At 48.8% G+C, this 18243-nt stretch overlaps 1 protein-coding gene across 1 annotated transcript in view; it reads right to left on the reverse strand.

Annotated features, from left to right (window-relative positions):
* Positions 1–832: 832 nt before the first annotated feature.
* Positions 833–18243, reverse strand: part of LOC127187102 (anthrax toxin receptor-like) — a 33414-nt gene continuing 16003 nt past the window's right edge. Inside the window, exons 10-19 of the mRNA XM_051143334.1 lie at positions 17457–17561; positions 16064–16133; positions 15445–15535; positions 13971–14189; positions 13418–13456; positions 12318–12446; positions 11068–11145; positions 7415–7477; positions 1100–1284; positions 833–854 (exon numbers count right to left, since the gene is read on the reverse strand). Of these exons, the coding sequence (XP_050999291.1) occupies positions 833–854; positions 1100–1284; positions 7415–7477; positions 11068–11145; positions 12318–12446; positions 13418–13456; positions 13971–14189; positions 15445–15535; positions 16064–16133; positions 17457–17561 (1001 nt within the window). The remainder of the gene's footprint in view (positions 855–1099; positions 1285–7414; positions 7478–11067; positions 11146–12317; positions 12447–13417; positions 13457–13970; positions 14190–15444; positions 15536–16063; positions 16134–17456; positions 17562–18243) is intronic.

Here is an 18243-nt window from a genome sequence, read left to right on the forward strand (position 1 = left end):
ATCATTAAATATGAAATATCTTTGCCAAAACTGAATCTTTAACAAAGCAACAAAAACTGCTTCAATGTACATGTTGTACTTGGCCTCCTAACAGTATAAACAGGCTGGCTTTCCTAGATTTCTTCTCCCTTTTAAAATAGATCTAAGGTAATCTTTGAGGGTTACATGAAATAGTTCCACATTTGCCCTTCTACCTAATATAGACAAAAACATACACAGCCCTGGGCTTCCATTGTCTTCCTAGAGCCCAGCTCTGAGCACCACCCCCTCTGTGCCCCAGAATAAGACAAGCACAGCTTGCCCAGAAGGCATGCATGGTTGGAGCTGTCCCCAGATGCTGCTGCTACAAGGAGTGGCTTTCCTGGTGTGCTGTCTGTGCCTATTAGGGAAGAAAGTGATGCCCAGCAAAGAACACAGAAACCTATCAAAACCAGGTATTTTCTCTCTGCTCACCCTGAAAACTCAAAAATACACAGTTTGACCATTTATCAAATTTTCCACAACAGGCGTAGAGTTACATTTCCAGATCGTTGTAAATATCTGTCATGGAACGCATCCAGAATTGTGCCATAGCATTCGGCACAAGCCCTGTTGAGAATAATAAAGCATAGGGATGCATGTATGGAAACACGGTATCAAGAAGTGCGACTGTGACACACACACACACACACACACACACACACACACACACACACACACACACACACATACACACCACGACGTCAGCCAAGGAGAAAAAACATAATTGTGTGAAGGAAAAAAATAGTGAGGTCAGCGGGAAGAAAGAGACGAGAAGTGTTTTTTAGAAGGAAAGAAAACAGGAATGCAAGGACTAATCATCAATAAAGATGAACCTACAGGGGGGGAAAGTGAGAGGAGAGAGACACAGGAATAAACAAAATGAGAAAGGCAGAGGATGGGCCCCAGATAGTGAACTGGAGAAAGATGTGAGGGCGACAGAGAGAAGGCAAATTCCGCTTGGCAAAGCTAAAGCGGGACTTGAGAATTCTTCACCGGGAAAAGCCAAGGAAAGGAGAAGCATTCCGCCGCCCTCACCCTTCCGTGAGTCTGTCCAGTAGGGCCTCCGGGCATGTCTCACCTAGGCTCTCCCACAGCATCAGCGGGGCCGGAGGGTACCAGCGGCGTGCCAGCCAGTGTGCGCTGTTGAACTTGGCTGTAGAGCCCGCGGGATTCCAGGCCCCGCCTCGGGGGCGGGACCTTCAGGTTTCTAGAGGGTCCCCTACCCTTGGTTCTTCCGGGGCGGGCAGAGGAGGCACCCGGGACCTAAGACCCAAGTAGCATAGCAAAGATCAGACCTCCCGCTCCACCGACCTCTCCCTCCTCGCCAGCCGGCTCCGGAGCTTGACAGACTGCCAAAAGCTCCAGGCTCACTCAGTAAGTCCTGGTGTTTGGAGGCGACATCTTCAGTCACCTCTGAGTAGTTGCACAGTGCACTCCAACTTCTAAGTTCCTTTTTTAAAAAATATATTTTATTAATTTATTCACATTACATCTCAATTGTTATCCCATCCCTTGTATCCTCCCATTCCTCCCTCCCTCTTTCTCCCTACTCCCCTCCCCCATGACTGTGACTGAGGGGGACCTCCTCCCCCTGTATATGCTCATAGGGTATCTAGTCTCTTCTTGGGAGCCTGCATCCTTCCTCTGAGTGCCACCAGGTCTCCCCATCAAGGGGATGTGGTCAAATATGGGGCACCAGAGTACGTGTGAAAGTCAGACCCCACACTCCACTCAACTGTGGAGAATGTCCTGTCCATTGGCTAGATCTGGGTAGGGGTTTGAAGGTTACTGCCCGTATTGTCCTTGGCTGGTGCCATAGTTTGAGCAGGACCCCTGGGCCCAGATCCATTCATCATAATGTTCTTCTTGTTTCTAGGTTTCTAGGTTTCTAGGTTTCTAGGACCCTCTGGGTCCTTCTATTTCTCCATTCTCCCATGCTTCTCTCACCTAGAGTCCCAATAGGATGTCCTCCCCTCTGTCCTACTTTCCTGGTAAGTGAAGACTTTCATGGGACATGCCCCTTGGGCTAATGTCCAGATATAAGTGAATATATACCATTTGACTCTTTCTGCTTCTGAGTTAACTCACTCATGATCATTTCTAGTTGAATAATTTTGTCCACAAATTTCGGGAATTCCTTGTTTTTAATAGCTGAGTAGTATTCCATAGTGTATATGTACCACAGTTTCTTTATCCACTCTTCTACTGACGGACTCTTAGGCTGTTTCCAGGTTCTGGCTATTATGAATAAGGCTGCTATGGACATGGTTGAGCAAATGTCCTTGTTGTGTGGTGGAGCATCTTCTGGGTATATTCCAAGGAGTGGAATAGCTGGGTCTTGAGGAAACCTTATTCCCAGTTTTCTGAGATAGCCCCAGATAGATTTTCCAAAGTGGCTGTACTAGTTTGCATTACGACCAGCAATAAAGGAGTGAACCCTCTTGGCCGTGATAGAAGTCATGAAGGCTTGGTGGCACAGGAAAAGCTACTGCCAGAAATGCTGGAGGACTCTCCCTGTCTTCTCGCTCCCCCACTCCCATTTGCTCTCGAATCGCTTTCCTTTAACTGCTAGAATCCCTCCCAAGCTAGCAGAGCTACGGTATCACAGCACCTTACCACCTTCCTTACCTTCACTGGAAAAGTACCTGTTGCCTTCCCACCTTTCTAAGTTGAGGATGACAGCAAGGTTCCTGGCTGCTAACAATCACCAAGTGTCCTCTAGGTAACTACCTTAGAAGAAGGGGTGGGGTGAGGCAGGAAGGGGCCCTGTGAACAAGACGGCTGAGAATGGGTGCCCATGAGGCCATGTCCTGCAGGACTAGGAATTTCCACTTTTGTGGGTTCCCTGGAAGATGGGGTAGAGTCGGAGGCAGGTGTTGTTTGCTGCAGTTGCAGGACTCCTGTGTACGGGGCCCTGATGTTTGAACCTGGGTTGCTAAGTATCTTGAAGGATACCCATCCAAGTCCTGAGCTTCTTCTGGCTATTCATTTACACAATTGTTCTGAGGCCAACAGGGATCCAGGACTCTTCAAAGCCTTTCCCAGGGCTGGGGAATCTGTTACCAAAGTAAATGAGAGATAGATAAGGCTGGAGATGAACTTTCCTCAGAATTATGGGTCTCAGTCAGTGTTCTGCTGCTGTGAAGGGATGACGTGACTAAAGCAACTCTTATAAAAGAAAGCATTTAATGAGGCTTTCTTACAGTATCAGAGGTTTAGCCCAGAATTAGCATGCAGGGAGCATGGCAGCATGTAGGCAGGTGCTAGAGCAGTACCTGAGAGCTACATCCTAACCCATAGGCAGACAGAGAGACTCTGGCCTTTGCTTGAGCTTTTGAAACCTCAAGGCCCAACCCCAGTAACACACTTAATCCACAAGGCCACACCTCCTAATCCTTCTAATCCTTTCCAATGGTGCCACTCCCTGTTGATGAGGCATTTAAATATATGAGCCCACGGGAGTCATTCTTACTCAAACCACCACAGCAAATCTTTCTGTTTACAGAAAGAAGCATAGACATTAGGCCCCTGGCTGGAGCTCCAGGCACCCACATAGACAATCATCAAGGTCAGAGAAACATATTTTAAAAGCCACTAAGATCGAAACATAGGTTACCCAGGCAACACTGTCAAGTAGCCACACAGTACTCAGTGACATCAAGCTGTGAAAATGTTTTGGAAAACAATGGACATATCAGGTGCCCACCTGCACTCTTACAGAGGAGTAAGCGCATGGTGAAGATATCTTCAGAGGTGCAAAGCCAGGGCATACCACTGATGCGTGTGAATCAGCTAAGACGTGCAAAGGAGTCGCATCCTGAAGACATGCTACACTGGGCGGATGATATACACATGCACCAATTTGGGGAGATCTTTGAAGAAGGAAGGAAGAAGGACTGGCGAAGAAGTTCTTAGAAGGGGAATCAATGGGCCCAGCCACTGACTAGAAGCAGCCTAGGATGGGGCGTCTTCTTGATGGAAATGTGTCAGAGTATGAGGGATGGGACAGATTCTCATAACAGTCCCTTCCAGTTACAGAGAGAGAGAGAGAGAGAGAGAGAGAGAGAGAGAGAGAGAGAGGGAGAGAGAGAGAGAGAGAGAGAACTGAATGGTGACATTGAATGACACACAGTACACACACAGAGGGGGATCTGAATGGTGGCATTGAATCACACACACACACACACACACACACACACACACACACACACACACACAGAGCGGGATCTGAATGGTGACACTGAATGACCCACACACAGAGAGGGCCAGTCCAAATGGTGACCGTGGATGATACACTCAGAATGGCAGGTAAAACTCATTTTGTCAAGCTGTATACGTTTAGAAGAGATATACCAAATAAAAGCACGCAAACGTAAAACAAGAATGGGTCATAAATGATAGCTAGGGTGGGGATGGTGGCCAGACAAAAAGAAGCATGAGTCTTCAGCACCGGAAACTGTTCTTAGAGTTAAAGAGAACAAGTTCCTAAAGGAAAGGCTTCATTTTCCAAGAAAACAGCAGGCATACTAAACATGTATGCATATATAAATAAAACAAATGATACTTAGAAAGGAGTATTTTGCCAAATTCTCTATTACACCGAGAAACCGAATACAGCACATGCCAAAATTTAGAAAACTTAAACAGCAAGACAATTATGAAGCTCTATTCAATGGGGCTTCCCCAAATCATGTGGTAAGATCAGTCCTGTCTCCCAAAAAGCCTTAGACAGTACTGTGTAAATCAGGTTCTCTGATCACAGTGCGATTAATGTGTAATAAATGACAAGCAGAATGTTAAACACACACACACACACACACACACACACACTTGAAAGCTTTAAGCCATATAGATATAATTATTTTTCAAAAGAGAAATCACTCAAAACAACACACATCAAAATTTCAAATATCCCATGAGAGAAGAAATGGGAAGGTTTGTGACCCAAAGAGCTTATGTTAACAGAAAAGAAGCGAGGGAATAAATAAGCTAGAAATCTAACCAAATATATTAGAAAATGAATAGCAAAATAAATCTCAAGAAACTGAAAAGGAGTGGTGATTCAAAAAGAAGTATACATGTTAAATGAAAACAAAAGTATAGCGGATCTGTACACACTAGGCTCCAGACGTGTCTATCATTGCAACCAAGGCACAAGTGACACCAATAGACACAAAGCAGAAGCCATGTCAGAGCCCCAGGGCCTCCATTCTCTCCTGGACAAGCAGATACCTGTCCAATCCAGCCTCCAAGTGGCCCTTAGGGAGCAACCATGGTTCTCTTAGTCACAATGATAGAAGCTAACGGTTCCCCGGTCTCTCTCATTCTGATCAGACCCCCAGATCACGGCCCTCTGTGGCTGACTTACTTCTAGAAGGCAAAAAGGCCGCTGTAGGGCTTCTGAGTGCTCTATCAGCGTCTTTGGCCCCAGTTGGGTCTTTGATGCCCCTCAGCCTACTGGATACCAGAGACACCCTTCTCAGCCACCTGGGCAGCCTACCCACGGCCTGTGCAGAGGCTGCTGGGGCTGTTCTATCCCCTCCCTCAGCCCTGAGGATCAGAGCGACCTTTCCTTTGCAACCCCAAGCATTTACTAGCTTCCTGCCCTGTCAGGAATCTACTCTGTCTTGGTGTAGACATGGGTAGGCTGGACTGACTCTTAGGCCCTTCCTGGCTGTCAAGGGAGAGAACAGAAAAGGGATCTACAAGAGTGGACTGGAATCCTTCCTTCCTGGATAAACTGAACCACAGCAAGTTAAGTCCTGGCTGGCCTCCAGGCACTTTGTCCATCTGCATCAGCATCCTTGCAATGGACTCTTGGTGTGCTCAGGGTTGTCGAGGTGCCCAAGGCACTTGCTGATGACAAGACAGAGGCTCTCTGGTCTGGGATCCTTCTGATACCCTTGGTTTACCTTCTTTCATCTTTTTCCTTGGAAATGGTGGTTGGTTAGGCATACATGATCCTAGGTCTCAGCTCCAAAGCCAGGTCAGCAATCTTCCCTCTGCAAGAGAATTCCGTCCTTCGCTTAGCCCAAGGACAAACATCTCAGAGGCTTGAACTGGCCTTGACTCATTGATGTAGCACAGGCTGGGGCAGTAGGGGGAAGGGGAAGCCTTTGGAAATGATGTCATTGGGCCAGAGCTTCCAGAGATTGGCTGTGATGCCCAAGGATACTCTCAACAGCCACCCCGTTACCTGGGTCTTACTTTCTCCCATGGAAACCTGCTATGAAGTCCACTGGGGCTAAGTCACGTGCTAGGATGGATGAAAGGGCTGTTGACCCAAGTGAAGATGTGTTGACCCAAGCTAGATGCAGCTGCTCTGGACACACCTTAGGTCATGTGCTGCCAGGCAAAGGCATTCTACAGCCAGGATGTGAACTGCAAAACATGGTCGCTGATGGGGGTCCTCTCCTTCTAGGAGACTCTAGTTTGCATCACATTGATAAAAAAAAAAAATCTAACCAGCACAGCTACTCACAGGCATGCTGCGGATGAGTCTGAAAATGGGGCCAAGTTGAACTTCTGAGTCCTCTAAGAGGCTCAGCACACAGGTGCAGGATCCACAGTATAGAAGTTTTCCAGCTTCCTCTGTCCACCCCCGAGGGCCTAGCAGCTGGACAGTCACATGGACAGGCTGGGCAGGCTAGATGGGTGAGCATGTCACATGAGGCACAACTCTCACGGAGCATACAGGACAGTAACAAGGGACACAATGGATGTCCAGAACATTCCCTGAACTCTGCTGGACTTGGGGGAGGGGTGTCACATGGTAGATCTGGAAAGAGATGTGTTGTCTTGGAGTGGCCTTGCCTCTGTCTAGGACACACCCAGGACAGAAGTAGCCTGAAACTAGAGGCCAGAGGCATAGGGCTCCATAGAGGAGAACTTCAAATGTTTTTCTTTATAAAAATCGAAGGAAGGAAACTAAAATAGTGTATGTAACTCAAACATTGGAAGAAACCAGGTTTTACAAAAATCTTTTCACATGAACATAACCCTGTCCCTTTGGAATAGATAAAAATAGAGTTGTCAGAAATACTAGTGGGCCTTGTCTAGTCACATGACACTAGAGAGTCCTGTTCTGGCAGGTGCAGCAGAAACACACATCTCAAGGAGACCATCCCATGTCACATTTGCTAATGAGCAGCAACAAGTTCCAATCCATTATTTCTTTTTATTAAAATCCTATCCTCAATACACAGGATACAGCAGCAGAGACCTCTTAGCTCTTGGCTCTGGGGTGCCCGAGAGGTTCACTAGCCCAGGGATGAAGGGGGAGCAGCCGCAACCTGGAGGGAAGCCTAGAGCAGCTGGCTGGAGGATGGTGACACTGAGAGCAGGAGGCTAGAGGAAGGTGCCAGGTGCAGTCTTGGCTAGGTGCCAGGCTGACCTTGGGGCTGCAGGGGTCCTGAGCGCAGAGGGCCTTCAGGAAGCCATAGTTGGTGCACTGCTCCTACAGGAGAGAGGAGAGAGACAGAAGAGTGAGACACCACTGCAACCAGGCCCTGAAGCTGCAGTTGCTTGGCTGGGCTGTAGGGGGCATTATGGGCAAACTCAACCCGGATCTGCCCTTCCTCTCCCTCCGCTGAGTCCTGCCCTCCAGCCTGCACTCTCCTTCCTGATCTGACATAAGTAACAGAAAGTCTGGGTGGCATGGAGACGCGGAAGATCTGCAGGTTCTGACCTTGAGAAAAATTGTCTCTTGTGCCTTACCCAGCAAAAGGATTTCTGGGACCGGCTGTGATTGAGGATTTGGGGGATGGGGAGACCTGCTAGAGATGGGGGAGGAGCATATGCAAACCCCAGCAGGAGCCTGTGTCAGGGATGCTGTGGGCAGAGGCTCTGCCTTGCTGGCTTTGGAGGTGGAGAAAGGCCCCTCCCACCCCGGGCCATCCCACCCCGACCTCCCACCCCGCACTAAGGAACCGAGTATGGATTCCTGGAAACAACTTGATTTTAGCTCACTGAAGCCATGGCATACTTCAGTGTGCAAAGTCTGTGACAAGTACAGGGGACCACGCATGCTGTGGGACAGGAGTAGGGGTGAGTTCACGGTTTTTAACAGGTAGGTTGAAGCACAGCCATTCAAAGGGAAGGCTCTCTCACATAGCAGATGGAAGAAATAGTTTGTGTCAAACAAAAGATGCCAGATGGGGGATAAAAACTTCCCTCTCAGCCTAGAGTTTTTCCCTCACTCTTTGCCCGACTCCCACTCTTCATAGTCCCAGGGTTTCCCCTAGCACACACCAGTTTCTTGTGCCCAGAAAGCCGTCTGGAGAGTCTTTATCAGGCCTTTTACAAAACCCTCCCCCATAAGCGGGGCTGCTTCTAAACCTCTCTCTGGTCTACTGCTCCGTAAAGGGGTCAGCAAAACCAAATGCTGCTCAGTAACCCTACATGCATTTACCCTCTTCATTAACAGCAGGTGGATTTTGCTAAGGGACTCCGGGTGCTCAGCTACGAAGTAAAGTGCCCCAAGGTGGCCTTGCGGGTGACCTCTAGCAAGTGGAATACAGACAGGAATTGTTGGGTAGTGTTTTTCAAAAGGCCCCCTGAACACCCTCCTTCCCGCTTTCTCCCAGGGATAATGTTGTGTTTATTGGAGCATAAGCAGACCCTTTGTGAGGATGAAAATAACTCATGAGTCTGGTCAATTCAAGAATGGTTAAGACTTCCCTGTGGCTGCCTGGCTAAAGATGTTACTAGAAGCCATTTAGACAAAAAACTTCCTGGGAGCACTAAGCTTTCTAAAGCCACTATCTTTCAAAATAAAGCCTCTCTCACAATTCCCTTCTCACTGGTATTCTTGATGTATTTTATAAGGCAGGTTGGAGGCTGTGGTGGTTTGAATAAAAATCGCCCAATGGGAGGGAGTAGCACTGTTGGGAGGTGTGCCCTTGTTGGAATAGGTATGGTTTTGTTGGAGGAAGTGTGTCACTGTGGGAGGTGGGCTTTTGAGTCCTCCAGCCAGGTCCAGTGCCACTCTCTCTTCCTGCTGCCTGCTGATCCAAATGGAGAACTCTCATCTGCCTCTCCAACACCATGTCTGTCTGTGTGCCACCATGCTTCCTGTCATGACGACAGTGGACTAAACCTCTGAACTGTAAGCCATGGCCATGGTGTCTCTTCACAGCAATAGAACCCTAACTAAGACAGAAGTAAGGGTATGTTTTTGTACGGTCAGTGGAGGCCTGAGAATTCCAATTGCACCAAAAGGCCAAGGCTTATTATGCAAGCCAGCAGCATCCCTACTGTGTGTGCACCAGAGCCCTGGCTGGACCTCATGCAGCCTCTATGGTTGGGGACAGAAAGCATCCTCAATGATATTCAGGTCATGTGGTATCCCAAGGTTTTATTGCTGTGATGAGAAACCATGACCACAGCAATTCTTATAAAGGAGAACATCTAATTGGGGCGGGCTTACAGTGTCAGAAGCTTATGTCATTATCATCACGGCGGGAAGCATGGCATCGTACAGGCAGACATGGTGCTGGAGAAGGAGCTGAGAGTTCTACATCTTGGTCCAAAGGCAGCAGAAGGAGACCGTGTCCCACACTGGGCATAGCTTAAGCCTATATGACCTCAAAACCCGCCTCCAGTGACATACTTCCTCCAACATAGCCACACCTACTCCAACAAGGCCACACCTCCTAATAGTACTGCTCCCTATGGGCCAAGCATTCAAACACTTGAGTCTATGGGGGTCATACCTATTTCAAACCACCACGTGTGGCTTTGTTCAACCTGTGAAAGGGGCTGCTATGTCCACAATCCATGATGTGAGGCTCTGACTGGGCCCTGTCTATGGACTCTTTAGCCTCTAGGGCTAGCTGGCTCTTCATCTACTTAAATCTGAGCTTCCTACTCTCTCTGGACCCCATTATGCCCCGTGTATCTGTCTGTCCCCCCCAAAAAAATCCCTCATTTTCACGGAAACTCCCTAGAGTATGCAGAAGGCACTTGCTTGGAATGGTCATCATACATGGGCTTGTGAGTGACCAAAGACCTTGATGTTGCTGCCATTCCTGGGATCCTGTGTTGCTAATACTACCCACCTCTCCTTCAGACTCCACCCTGGTGCCGGCTCCTATCTCTGTCCTGATGGGCATTAGCTAGGACAGAACAGCTTCTCTGTGGCCCAACAGATATAATCCTGGACCTTTTGGGTGAGAGCACCATCTGTTCCCCTCCTTTCCTTAGGTTCCCCTGCCCACTCAGGCCTCCGTCTTCCTCTCAGGCAGACTCAAGTACAGCTCCCACTCTCCACGACTCCACCCACCCTCGAATCAGTTCCCCACAGAAACATCCTGCAGAGATGCTCCCACTATCCACCTCCAGGTCTTCCAATGCCAGCTTGCACTTTAGGCATCCACAGTAGCAACTACCATACAGACCTCAACCCTGCCCTGTCTAGATGGATCTTTCTGCCCTTCCCTGCCCATTTTACACATCCCAACTCATCCATTTATCCATCCTCCCTGACTGAGCCTCTTGCTCTGTTCTGTACCCATCAGGTCACCCGTTGCCAGGCTAAGAGAGGTGCTCTAGTCTCAGATTCCAGAGCACATGAGAGGAGCTCTTTCTTTCTTTCTTTCTTTCTTTCTTTCTTTCTTTCTTTCTTTTTTTTAATTTTTTGCTAGTTTATTTGATTTTATTTTTTAATCTTTTATTAATTATTAACTTTTAAATATTTTACATATACATTTATATTATTACATATATTACAATGATCCACCTGCAGCAAGACTCTTTCTGCAACACTGAAGTAAGGTAGTATGTCTCAGGCTCTCTCCCTCCCTTCACACACACACACGGAAGAACCTTTAATGTTTGACAAATAGGGTCACTACTAGCCAGACATCACTCTAACCATGGCCAGTCATTGACTTCATGGATACCATGTTTAGGAGGCTCACGAGCACCAGGTCTCCTGTCTTGGGCTCATGTTGGCACATGGTTTGGAGCCACAGTCCCAGAAAGCAGTCACCACAAACAAAAGGGGTGGCCATTCTGCCCTTGGGACTGGCCTTGAGTCCCACTTACCTGGTCACCACACTGAGGCCACATCGATGGCAACTGGTGGCAGCATAGGGGATTGAAGTTGCACACGATCACATTGCCCTGAAAAACAGATATAGAGAAGCAGGATGTGCACTCTGTCCCAAAAGGCAAAAATGATCCTTCTCTCATAGGACTCTGTGCCCAGGGAATTCTGAGAAAGACCCCAAAGGTTCTCCTGAGAAAGAATCTTACAACCTGAATGTTTGGGATTGTCACTGTGGGGCCCAATTTCAAAATCTGAGACAAAACTGTTTCTGTGGGGAGAGAAGCCAGTCACTGCCTTTGGAGAAGTTTAGAGGTTGGAGGGGTAGAAGGTGGCAAGCAGAGACCACACAGAGGGCATAAGAGCCTTAGCTTTAGGGGTTGGGACCCCCACAACCTCAGCTCTAAAGTTCAGCCTCAATGGGCCTGTGCGGTAGGTGGGGGCAGGCCCTGTATGCCAGGATAGGCCCGTGGCCAGTAGACCTTCTCTCTCTCTTTCTAAAGAACCTGTATTGACAGTTCCTCACGCAATAGGAAATATATAGGCTTATCTGGGTTTCAGCTAGCCTGAGAGGCTGCAGAGAAATCGGAAGCTTCCAGAGGCAGGACCAAGGAGGAAGAGAACAAAGCCAAGTAGAAACCAGAGATGAAAGCCCAGGCTGCTGCTAAGCCAGCTTCTGCCTCCTGGAGGACTGGACCTCCCAGGAGAAGGAAGGAGACTTGGGCTGTCTGCCCATCAGAGGTCAACGTCATAGGGTTCGTGTGGCATCCATTAGTGTTTCCATGTCAGCCCTCTCCTTCCTATAATAATTCTTTGCCTAATCTTGCTAGTGAAACCACTGAGTCAGCTCTTTTCCATGTGCCCAAAGAACTTAGAGCGAGTTGGTCAGGGGCACTGGACTTTCTCCAGTTTTCATGGCAAACAAACATGTTTTTGCTTGATCCTTTTAAATTTCCTTCAATTTATAAGTCTCTGTGATTCAGTGGATCTTGACTTGCCACCTGCCTCAGAGACATTGTCAGAGCTAAGAACATGGCCCTGGAGACCAAGGACTGGCCAGATAAGGCACTGATCACTGTCCCCAAACCTGGATGCTCCAAAGAAGAGGGCAGGTGGGGTGTGGACCCTCCTGCACACTCTACATGTGGTTGTTCTCAGCCTCTTAGCAGAGAACAGGACCCTGTTACCTAGAATTGTGCCCTCCACACCCAGGCAGCTTGGAGTCGCAGCCCCCATGGGGCCCTCTCACCTCCATGTCTCTGCTCACACACAGGCCACGACAGGTGCAGCAGCAGATGATCACAATGGGGGATGGGGCTACAGGTGGTGTGGGTGCTGGGGGAGACACTGGAGGAGGGGGTTGTCTCTTCTGTCTGGGCTAATAGGAAGGAAAGAAACTTGTCTGATCCTTGTCTGTGCCCTGCACAGCACTTGGCACTGTTTGGCCTCTCAGCTATTGTTTTGGAGTGAAGGAAAGATGTATCCCACACTTTGGGGAGGTTTTCTACAGGAATAAAAACAGAGAGCCCCCTCCCCATGGGTTTCAGACACGGAGCTCCAGAAAGTAATAACTGCCCACTTCTGAGCCCTTGGCTCTCCCGAGTCCAGCCTCACTGGCAGAAGTCTGACCTGGTTGCTGTACAGCAAGGCCAGCACTAGCCCGTAACCATCCCTTCCATCTCTCTCTGGCTTTGCATAGCCATCCTCATCCAGGCCACTCTGCAGCCAGCACAGTCCCACCACGACAGGGAGGCTGCTCTTCTTCCAGCCCAAGCCCAGGCTCCACCTGCCCCACCCTCTCTCTGACTTCTGGTCCTCAGGTGACGAAAGCCACAGATGCTTACCCATCTTGTTCCTGTGCTTTCCTGGGGACATCCCTCACATCTCAGGGCCAGCTGGGACTCTCACCCTCCTTATCCCTCAGGTACCTAGGCTGACCCCAGCCACCCTGTTCTACCCTGTCAGGAGACAGGGATGAAGACAGACCCACAGAGGCAAGAAGACCTCCAACATGGGAGCCAGGGCTTAACAGGAAATCCTGTTCTCAAGACCCCAGCTGCAACCTCAACATCAGAGTCCTTTGTGGTCCTCTGAAAACCTGAGTCAGTAGAAGCAGCTGCTCTCTCACTGAAACAGCTCCCCAGGATGCTGACTGTGTGGCCAAGGCAGGAGGTCTTAAAAGTCTGGTAAGACAGTGTCTTTGAGTGATGTGTCACTGTGAGCCCCTTCCTGGACCCTTTGAGATCCTCTTTGTCCTTCGTTCTGAGTACAGATGGGCCTTCTGATGCTTCTTTTGAAGGTCATTGTCCTTAGCTATGTGACAGTGTCAGCATCTGGAGCATGACTTACCTGTGGCTGGGGCTTAGGCGGGGGTAGCTCCTTGACAGGCTGGAGGGTAAAACAGACAGAAGAAGCTGGCGTATGTAGAATGGGTTCTGCCTCAGCTCGGCAGATGGGGGACACTGATCTGGAGCAGGGATGCACATATCCTAGAATCTATGTGGGTGCCCATGTCTGTGCTGCTGTGCCCATCAGGCCCCACCTGATCTACTGGAGCTCCTCCCCCCATTCTCCTCTACAGCTGGGGAGTGATGAGCGAATGAAGGTGCTGATCGAGGAGAAGCCCAGCAGCTAAAGCGATTTGTACCTAGGTCTAGTCTCACCTGCACCAGAGCCCCCACCTTTTCCCTCCTCTAAGATAAGCTCAGGGGAGCCTGACCTCCAGGCTGGCCTTGGCTTTCTTTACTGTCTGCTCCCCTGGATAGAGACGAGACCTGACAGTTCTGTCTTTGTGTCCTGTCGTCCCCAGGGTCAATGGTGCTACCTTGTGTCCACGTCTCTGCCTCTCAGATGAGGGGGATGCTCGTGGGCCCCAGGCTGAGCAGCAGGCAAGGATACTCACCGGAGGAAGAGAACATAGCTGCCAGAGACAGCCAATCAGCAATATAGTCAGCAGCAGGGCCAATAGGACAGGGGCAAAAATGAATCCATTGCCGCTTGGCTTCGGTTGCTCTGTGAACAGGATGGTGGTGGGGCTTTCAGTGGTGGTTGTGGTAGTCGTAAGTGTTGTTTTAGTTGTGAGTCTCCTACTGGTTGTAGCTGTAGTTGGCAGAGTTGTGGCCTGTGAGAAGGAGAGGTTATATGCCACCACCTCCAGAAACACATCCCACAGAGACCAAGGGTGATTGTGCAAGGCCCTCCTAGGTGTGTGCCCCACTTGGTTTCTAGTCTCTCTTCTCTCTCTTATTCCTGGGCTTCTTGTAACTGAGGGAACACCTGAGGAGCCCACCTCTTGTCCTGCTCCAAGGCTTTTGCCAAGGTAAGAATGTCCCAGGATCCTTCATAGTCTGAGGATCATGGACGTCACAATGGCCTCAGCTAACTTTGCCCTGGGCTATTGTTGACCAAATCTCTGGGAGGGGCAGCAAGCCTGAGATGTGCAGGAACAGACTAAGACCTCTCTTCCCCCCTCCCAACTCCACGCCCAAGCATTCACCCTTTTTCCCTCTGAGCGTGTCTTGTGGCCTAAGCAGTGTCCACTTTGCTGGGCACATAGCAAGTTAGGAGTTCACAATCCTGGCTCGGGCTCAGGCCACAGAACTTCAGGATCAGGACTGTGTTCCCAGTTGCCAAGTCAGCTGCAGCCTGTCCAAACCTAGAGTTCGAGGTTTGCTAAGCACAAGGACCATAGAAATAACTAAGAGGAAGAGCCTGGGACTCAGCAACGGCTTCATTGCAAGCAGAGACCACTTGGAAGCCATCAACGACAGCTGCTGAAGACAAGCCTTCTCTGCCTCAGGGCTATGTTTGGACATTTACTGCATGGGTGAAATCCAAGTCCATCTTCCCCGCTTACATGTGGATATGAGAGATGAGCCAGGCAAACCTGGAGAGGCCACTCAACACTCTGTGGGGTTCTTCTAAGCTGAGAGAAACTTTTCTTTTCCTGGGCACACAATCCTCTCACCTTGCGCCAGACTCAACAACCTGGCTTGAAGACAGGAGTCCCCGAAGTGCTTTGGGGGCCACACTAGTGGCTGCGGCTCCAATTCTTGTCACACATACCCTGACTGAAATGGTGAAACTGGCTGCGGCTCCAATTCTTGTCACACATACCCTGACTGAAATGGTGAAACATCTGTGCTCCGACCTGGGACACCCACATGGAAGGGCCATTTGCCCCAGACATGAAGGACAGGCCCTAGCCGACAGCTAAGTACAGGCCTCACTAGCCCTTCTGGAAACTGGGCTGGGTCACAGAAGTTGCTTATGTGTACAAGCTGCCCTTGGGGCCTGCCTAGGACCCCTCTGCTCTTTGACCTACCAACTAGATCTCCCCAACCAGAGGACCTGCACAGATGGGGTTGCATCCCGACCCGGGTACTCACACAGGGCTTGCTTGCAACGAATACATTGTTATTCAGGAAGTTTTTTCCATTGTCCAGGCTGAGTAAAACATAGATCACTCTAACAAAAAGAGAAACAGTGCGGGCTTGGCTCAAGGGATAACCCCAATTCTTCTCATGCTAACGCTAAAACTCAGGCATTCTAAACTGCTGGAGTGTGGACTTGTGAGTAAAGAGCACTCATTTCCAGAGGAGCTAGGAGCGCACCACTGTAATGACAGTGAAGGGCTACAGACTGAACCATGAGAGGCACCTACACCATATGGCCTTTGTGGCAATGAGCGAAGGCATTAGAAAGGTGTGCATAGTGTCACCGTGGTGACCTTGTACCAGAGTTTGCGCTCTTATCCCAGAGAGATGGTTAAAGAACACATCCCGGCCCTCGGCCCCATCATCTCCTCCATCCTGCCCTCAGGAGAGCCTGAGCACTGGGCACCAAGCATGAACTGGGCCAGGTAGGAGGGTACCGGAGGTCATCTGCAGGCAGATAGATGCTGCACAACAGAAGGCACACCTTACATTCCATACCACACTGGTAAACACTGACCACTGGCCTTTTCCCTCAAAGCCTCCAACAATGGCCACTTACTGTCCTGGTTTGTCTACGATCGGTCCAGGACAAGTAGCAGTTGTCCTGGTTAGATTGGTGGCTTTGACATCTGAAAGAAAATGGCAAAATTACCAGTGGATGTGTCCTTCTATCACCCTTCTCCTCTACCTGCAGGGCTGATAGTCTGACCAATAGGGAGCTATCTCCTCCCTGCCTTCTTCAATTCTGCTCAGCACCCCAGCACCAAACAGCAATCAGGTGCCCAGCAGAAGCAGAGAGCAAGAGCCGCTGGATCTCAGGGCTCACCTATTAGGGGGCTGAGATCACATTCTACTTTCATAACATAAGTGCACACATGCACACACACATGAACACATGCACGTGTGTGCCACACACATGTACACACATGCATGCACACACATATACATACACACATACACCATATGTACAAATACACATGCATGTACACACACACACTCACATGTGTACATGCACACACACACAGCATGGGGAAATTCTGCTGTTGTAAGAGAAAATATATGGCATTTGACTCTCTGGATCTAGCTAATTTTGTGATCTTCTGCCCATTATCCTGAAAAATGACATGATTTCAATTTTATGTACAGCTGAGAAAATCCACTGTGATATGTGAACACAGTAAGCTCAGTAAAGCAATCAGACAGGGAAAGAGGAGAAAAGCACTCTAAATATGTGAAAAGATAAATAAAGTAGGAGCGTGGAGAAGACAATTATGGACAAGGGAGAAGAATATAGCATCAGATTAGTAAAAAGGAGGGAAAAACAATAATGAGAAAACTTGAAAACAATTACATAAATGTAAGGAGGAAAATAAAAATTAAATCATGAAAAATACAAGTAATGAAGGTTTAAAATAAAAAATAAAGTCAAAATATTACTTAAAATATGGTAATAGGGAAAGCAGGAAAAAAAGACTTCCCTCCACTCTGAGAGAAAAATCTACAGGCCACTGCGGGATTCTGAGCGGGGAAAGGAGGAGTGTCCCCCATGGAGGAGCTCCCTAAGTGATGGTCCAGTGTCCAGTACTCAGCCCTGAAAACATGTACATGCAACACTGAATGGATTCAGCAGGTTGTACCATATGTATGTAACAATAACAATTAAAGAAGGCCAGGAATTTGAGAGGGAATTATTTAAAATTAAAAATAAATTAAATGTCTGCCCAATAATAAATACATAAGAATTAGATGAATGTAAGGCAAAGAATACAAATTTTAAAAATTATTTAAAAAATAAAACATTAAGTTTAAAAGAATACAGGTAAAAGTGCCAATGAAGGAGGCAGTGCCCCAGTTATGTCAGCCAGGTCCCGCTTTTCACTTGAACACATTACCTCCTACCCGAGTCAGTAAGGGCGGGGAGACTTGACTGAGAGAACAGTGGCCCCACTTACCTTCGAAAGTCATGACTATGCCACTGAAATAGAACCTGCAAATAGCTTCTTCCTTCCGCATGGCAAAGTCAAAGCCGTATCCACGCAGTACCACCGGGTTTGATACTGTGAGGACAACATTCAAACCGTGAGGCGATCTGGGTGCTCCATTTTTTCAGATCTAACTTTTCAGGGTCATCCACCACCTAGAAAGCCTCCAACAAGGGAGAATCTGTGTGTGAACCAAAAATCATATTGGTTCCACTTGCTGACAAGCTCCTTATCACAGCAGTGGGGTTGCTCTTTCACATTGATACCCGTATATAGGAGATAAGGCGCAGGCAGCTGGCTAGCTGTTCCCATGGGAGCCATGTAGGCTTTCTTCAGCTCTGGCCCCTGTACAACCACCTCAAGGCACATAGCCAGCTCATCCCTATGCCCTGTGCACTTCAGGTGCCCAACGGTAGTTGGCCAAGGACTCTCTTCCCTCTTCAGGCCCCCTGGATCATAGGTTGCTGCCACGCTAGCCATAGGAAACAGCCCGTTCTGCTTCGTTTGGGTTGCAGCCTCCTGCCTGGGGTTCCCTCCAAACAGGCACCCTGTGTGTGACATGTTTGCGTAAGTCAGGCAACAGTTTAACAGGTCCATGGTTGAACTGAAGTCTGGAGGCGCGTGGCCAGACACCAAGGCCATTTTGCAATGGGGCAGTCAGAAAACATGCAGCAGTCAGGAAGACTGTGTGGCTGGGCTCCTTTACCCAGAAGCAGAAGAGAGCTCGTAGGGAAAGAAGGCCTCTTCCCTTCACTGT

This window comes from Acomys russatus, chromosome 3, assembly GCF_903995435.1.
Source record: "Acomys russatus chromosome 3, mAcoRus1.1, whole genome shotgun sequence".
NCBI classification, from domain to species: Eukaryota; Metazoa; Chordata; class Mammalia; order Rodentia; family Muridae; genus Acomys; species Acomys russatus.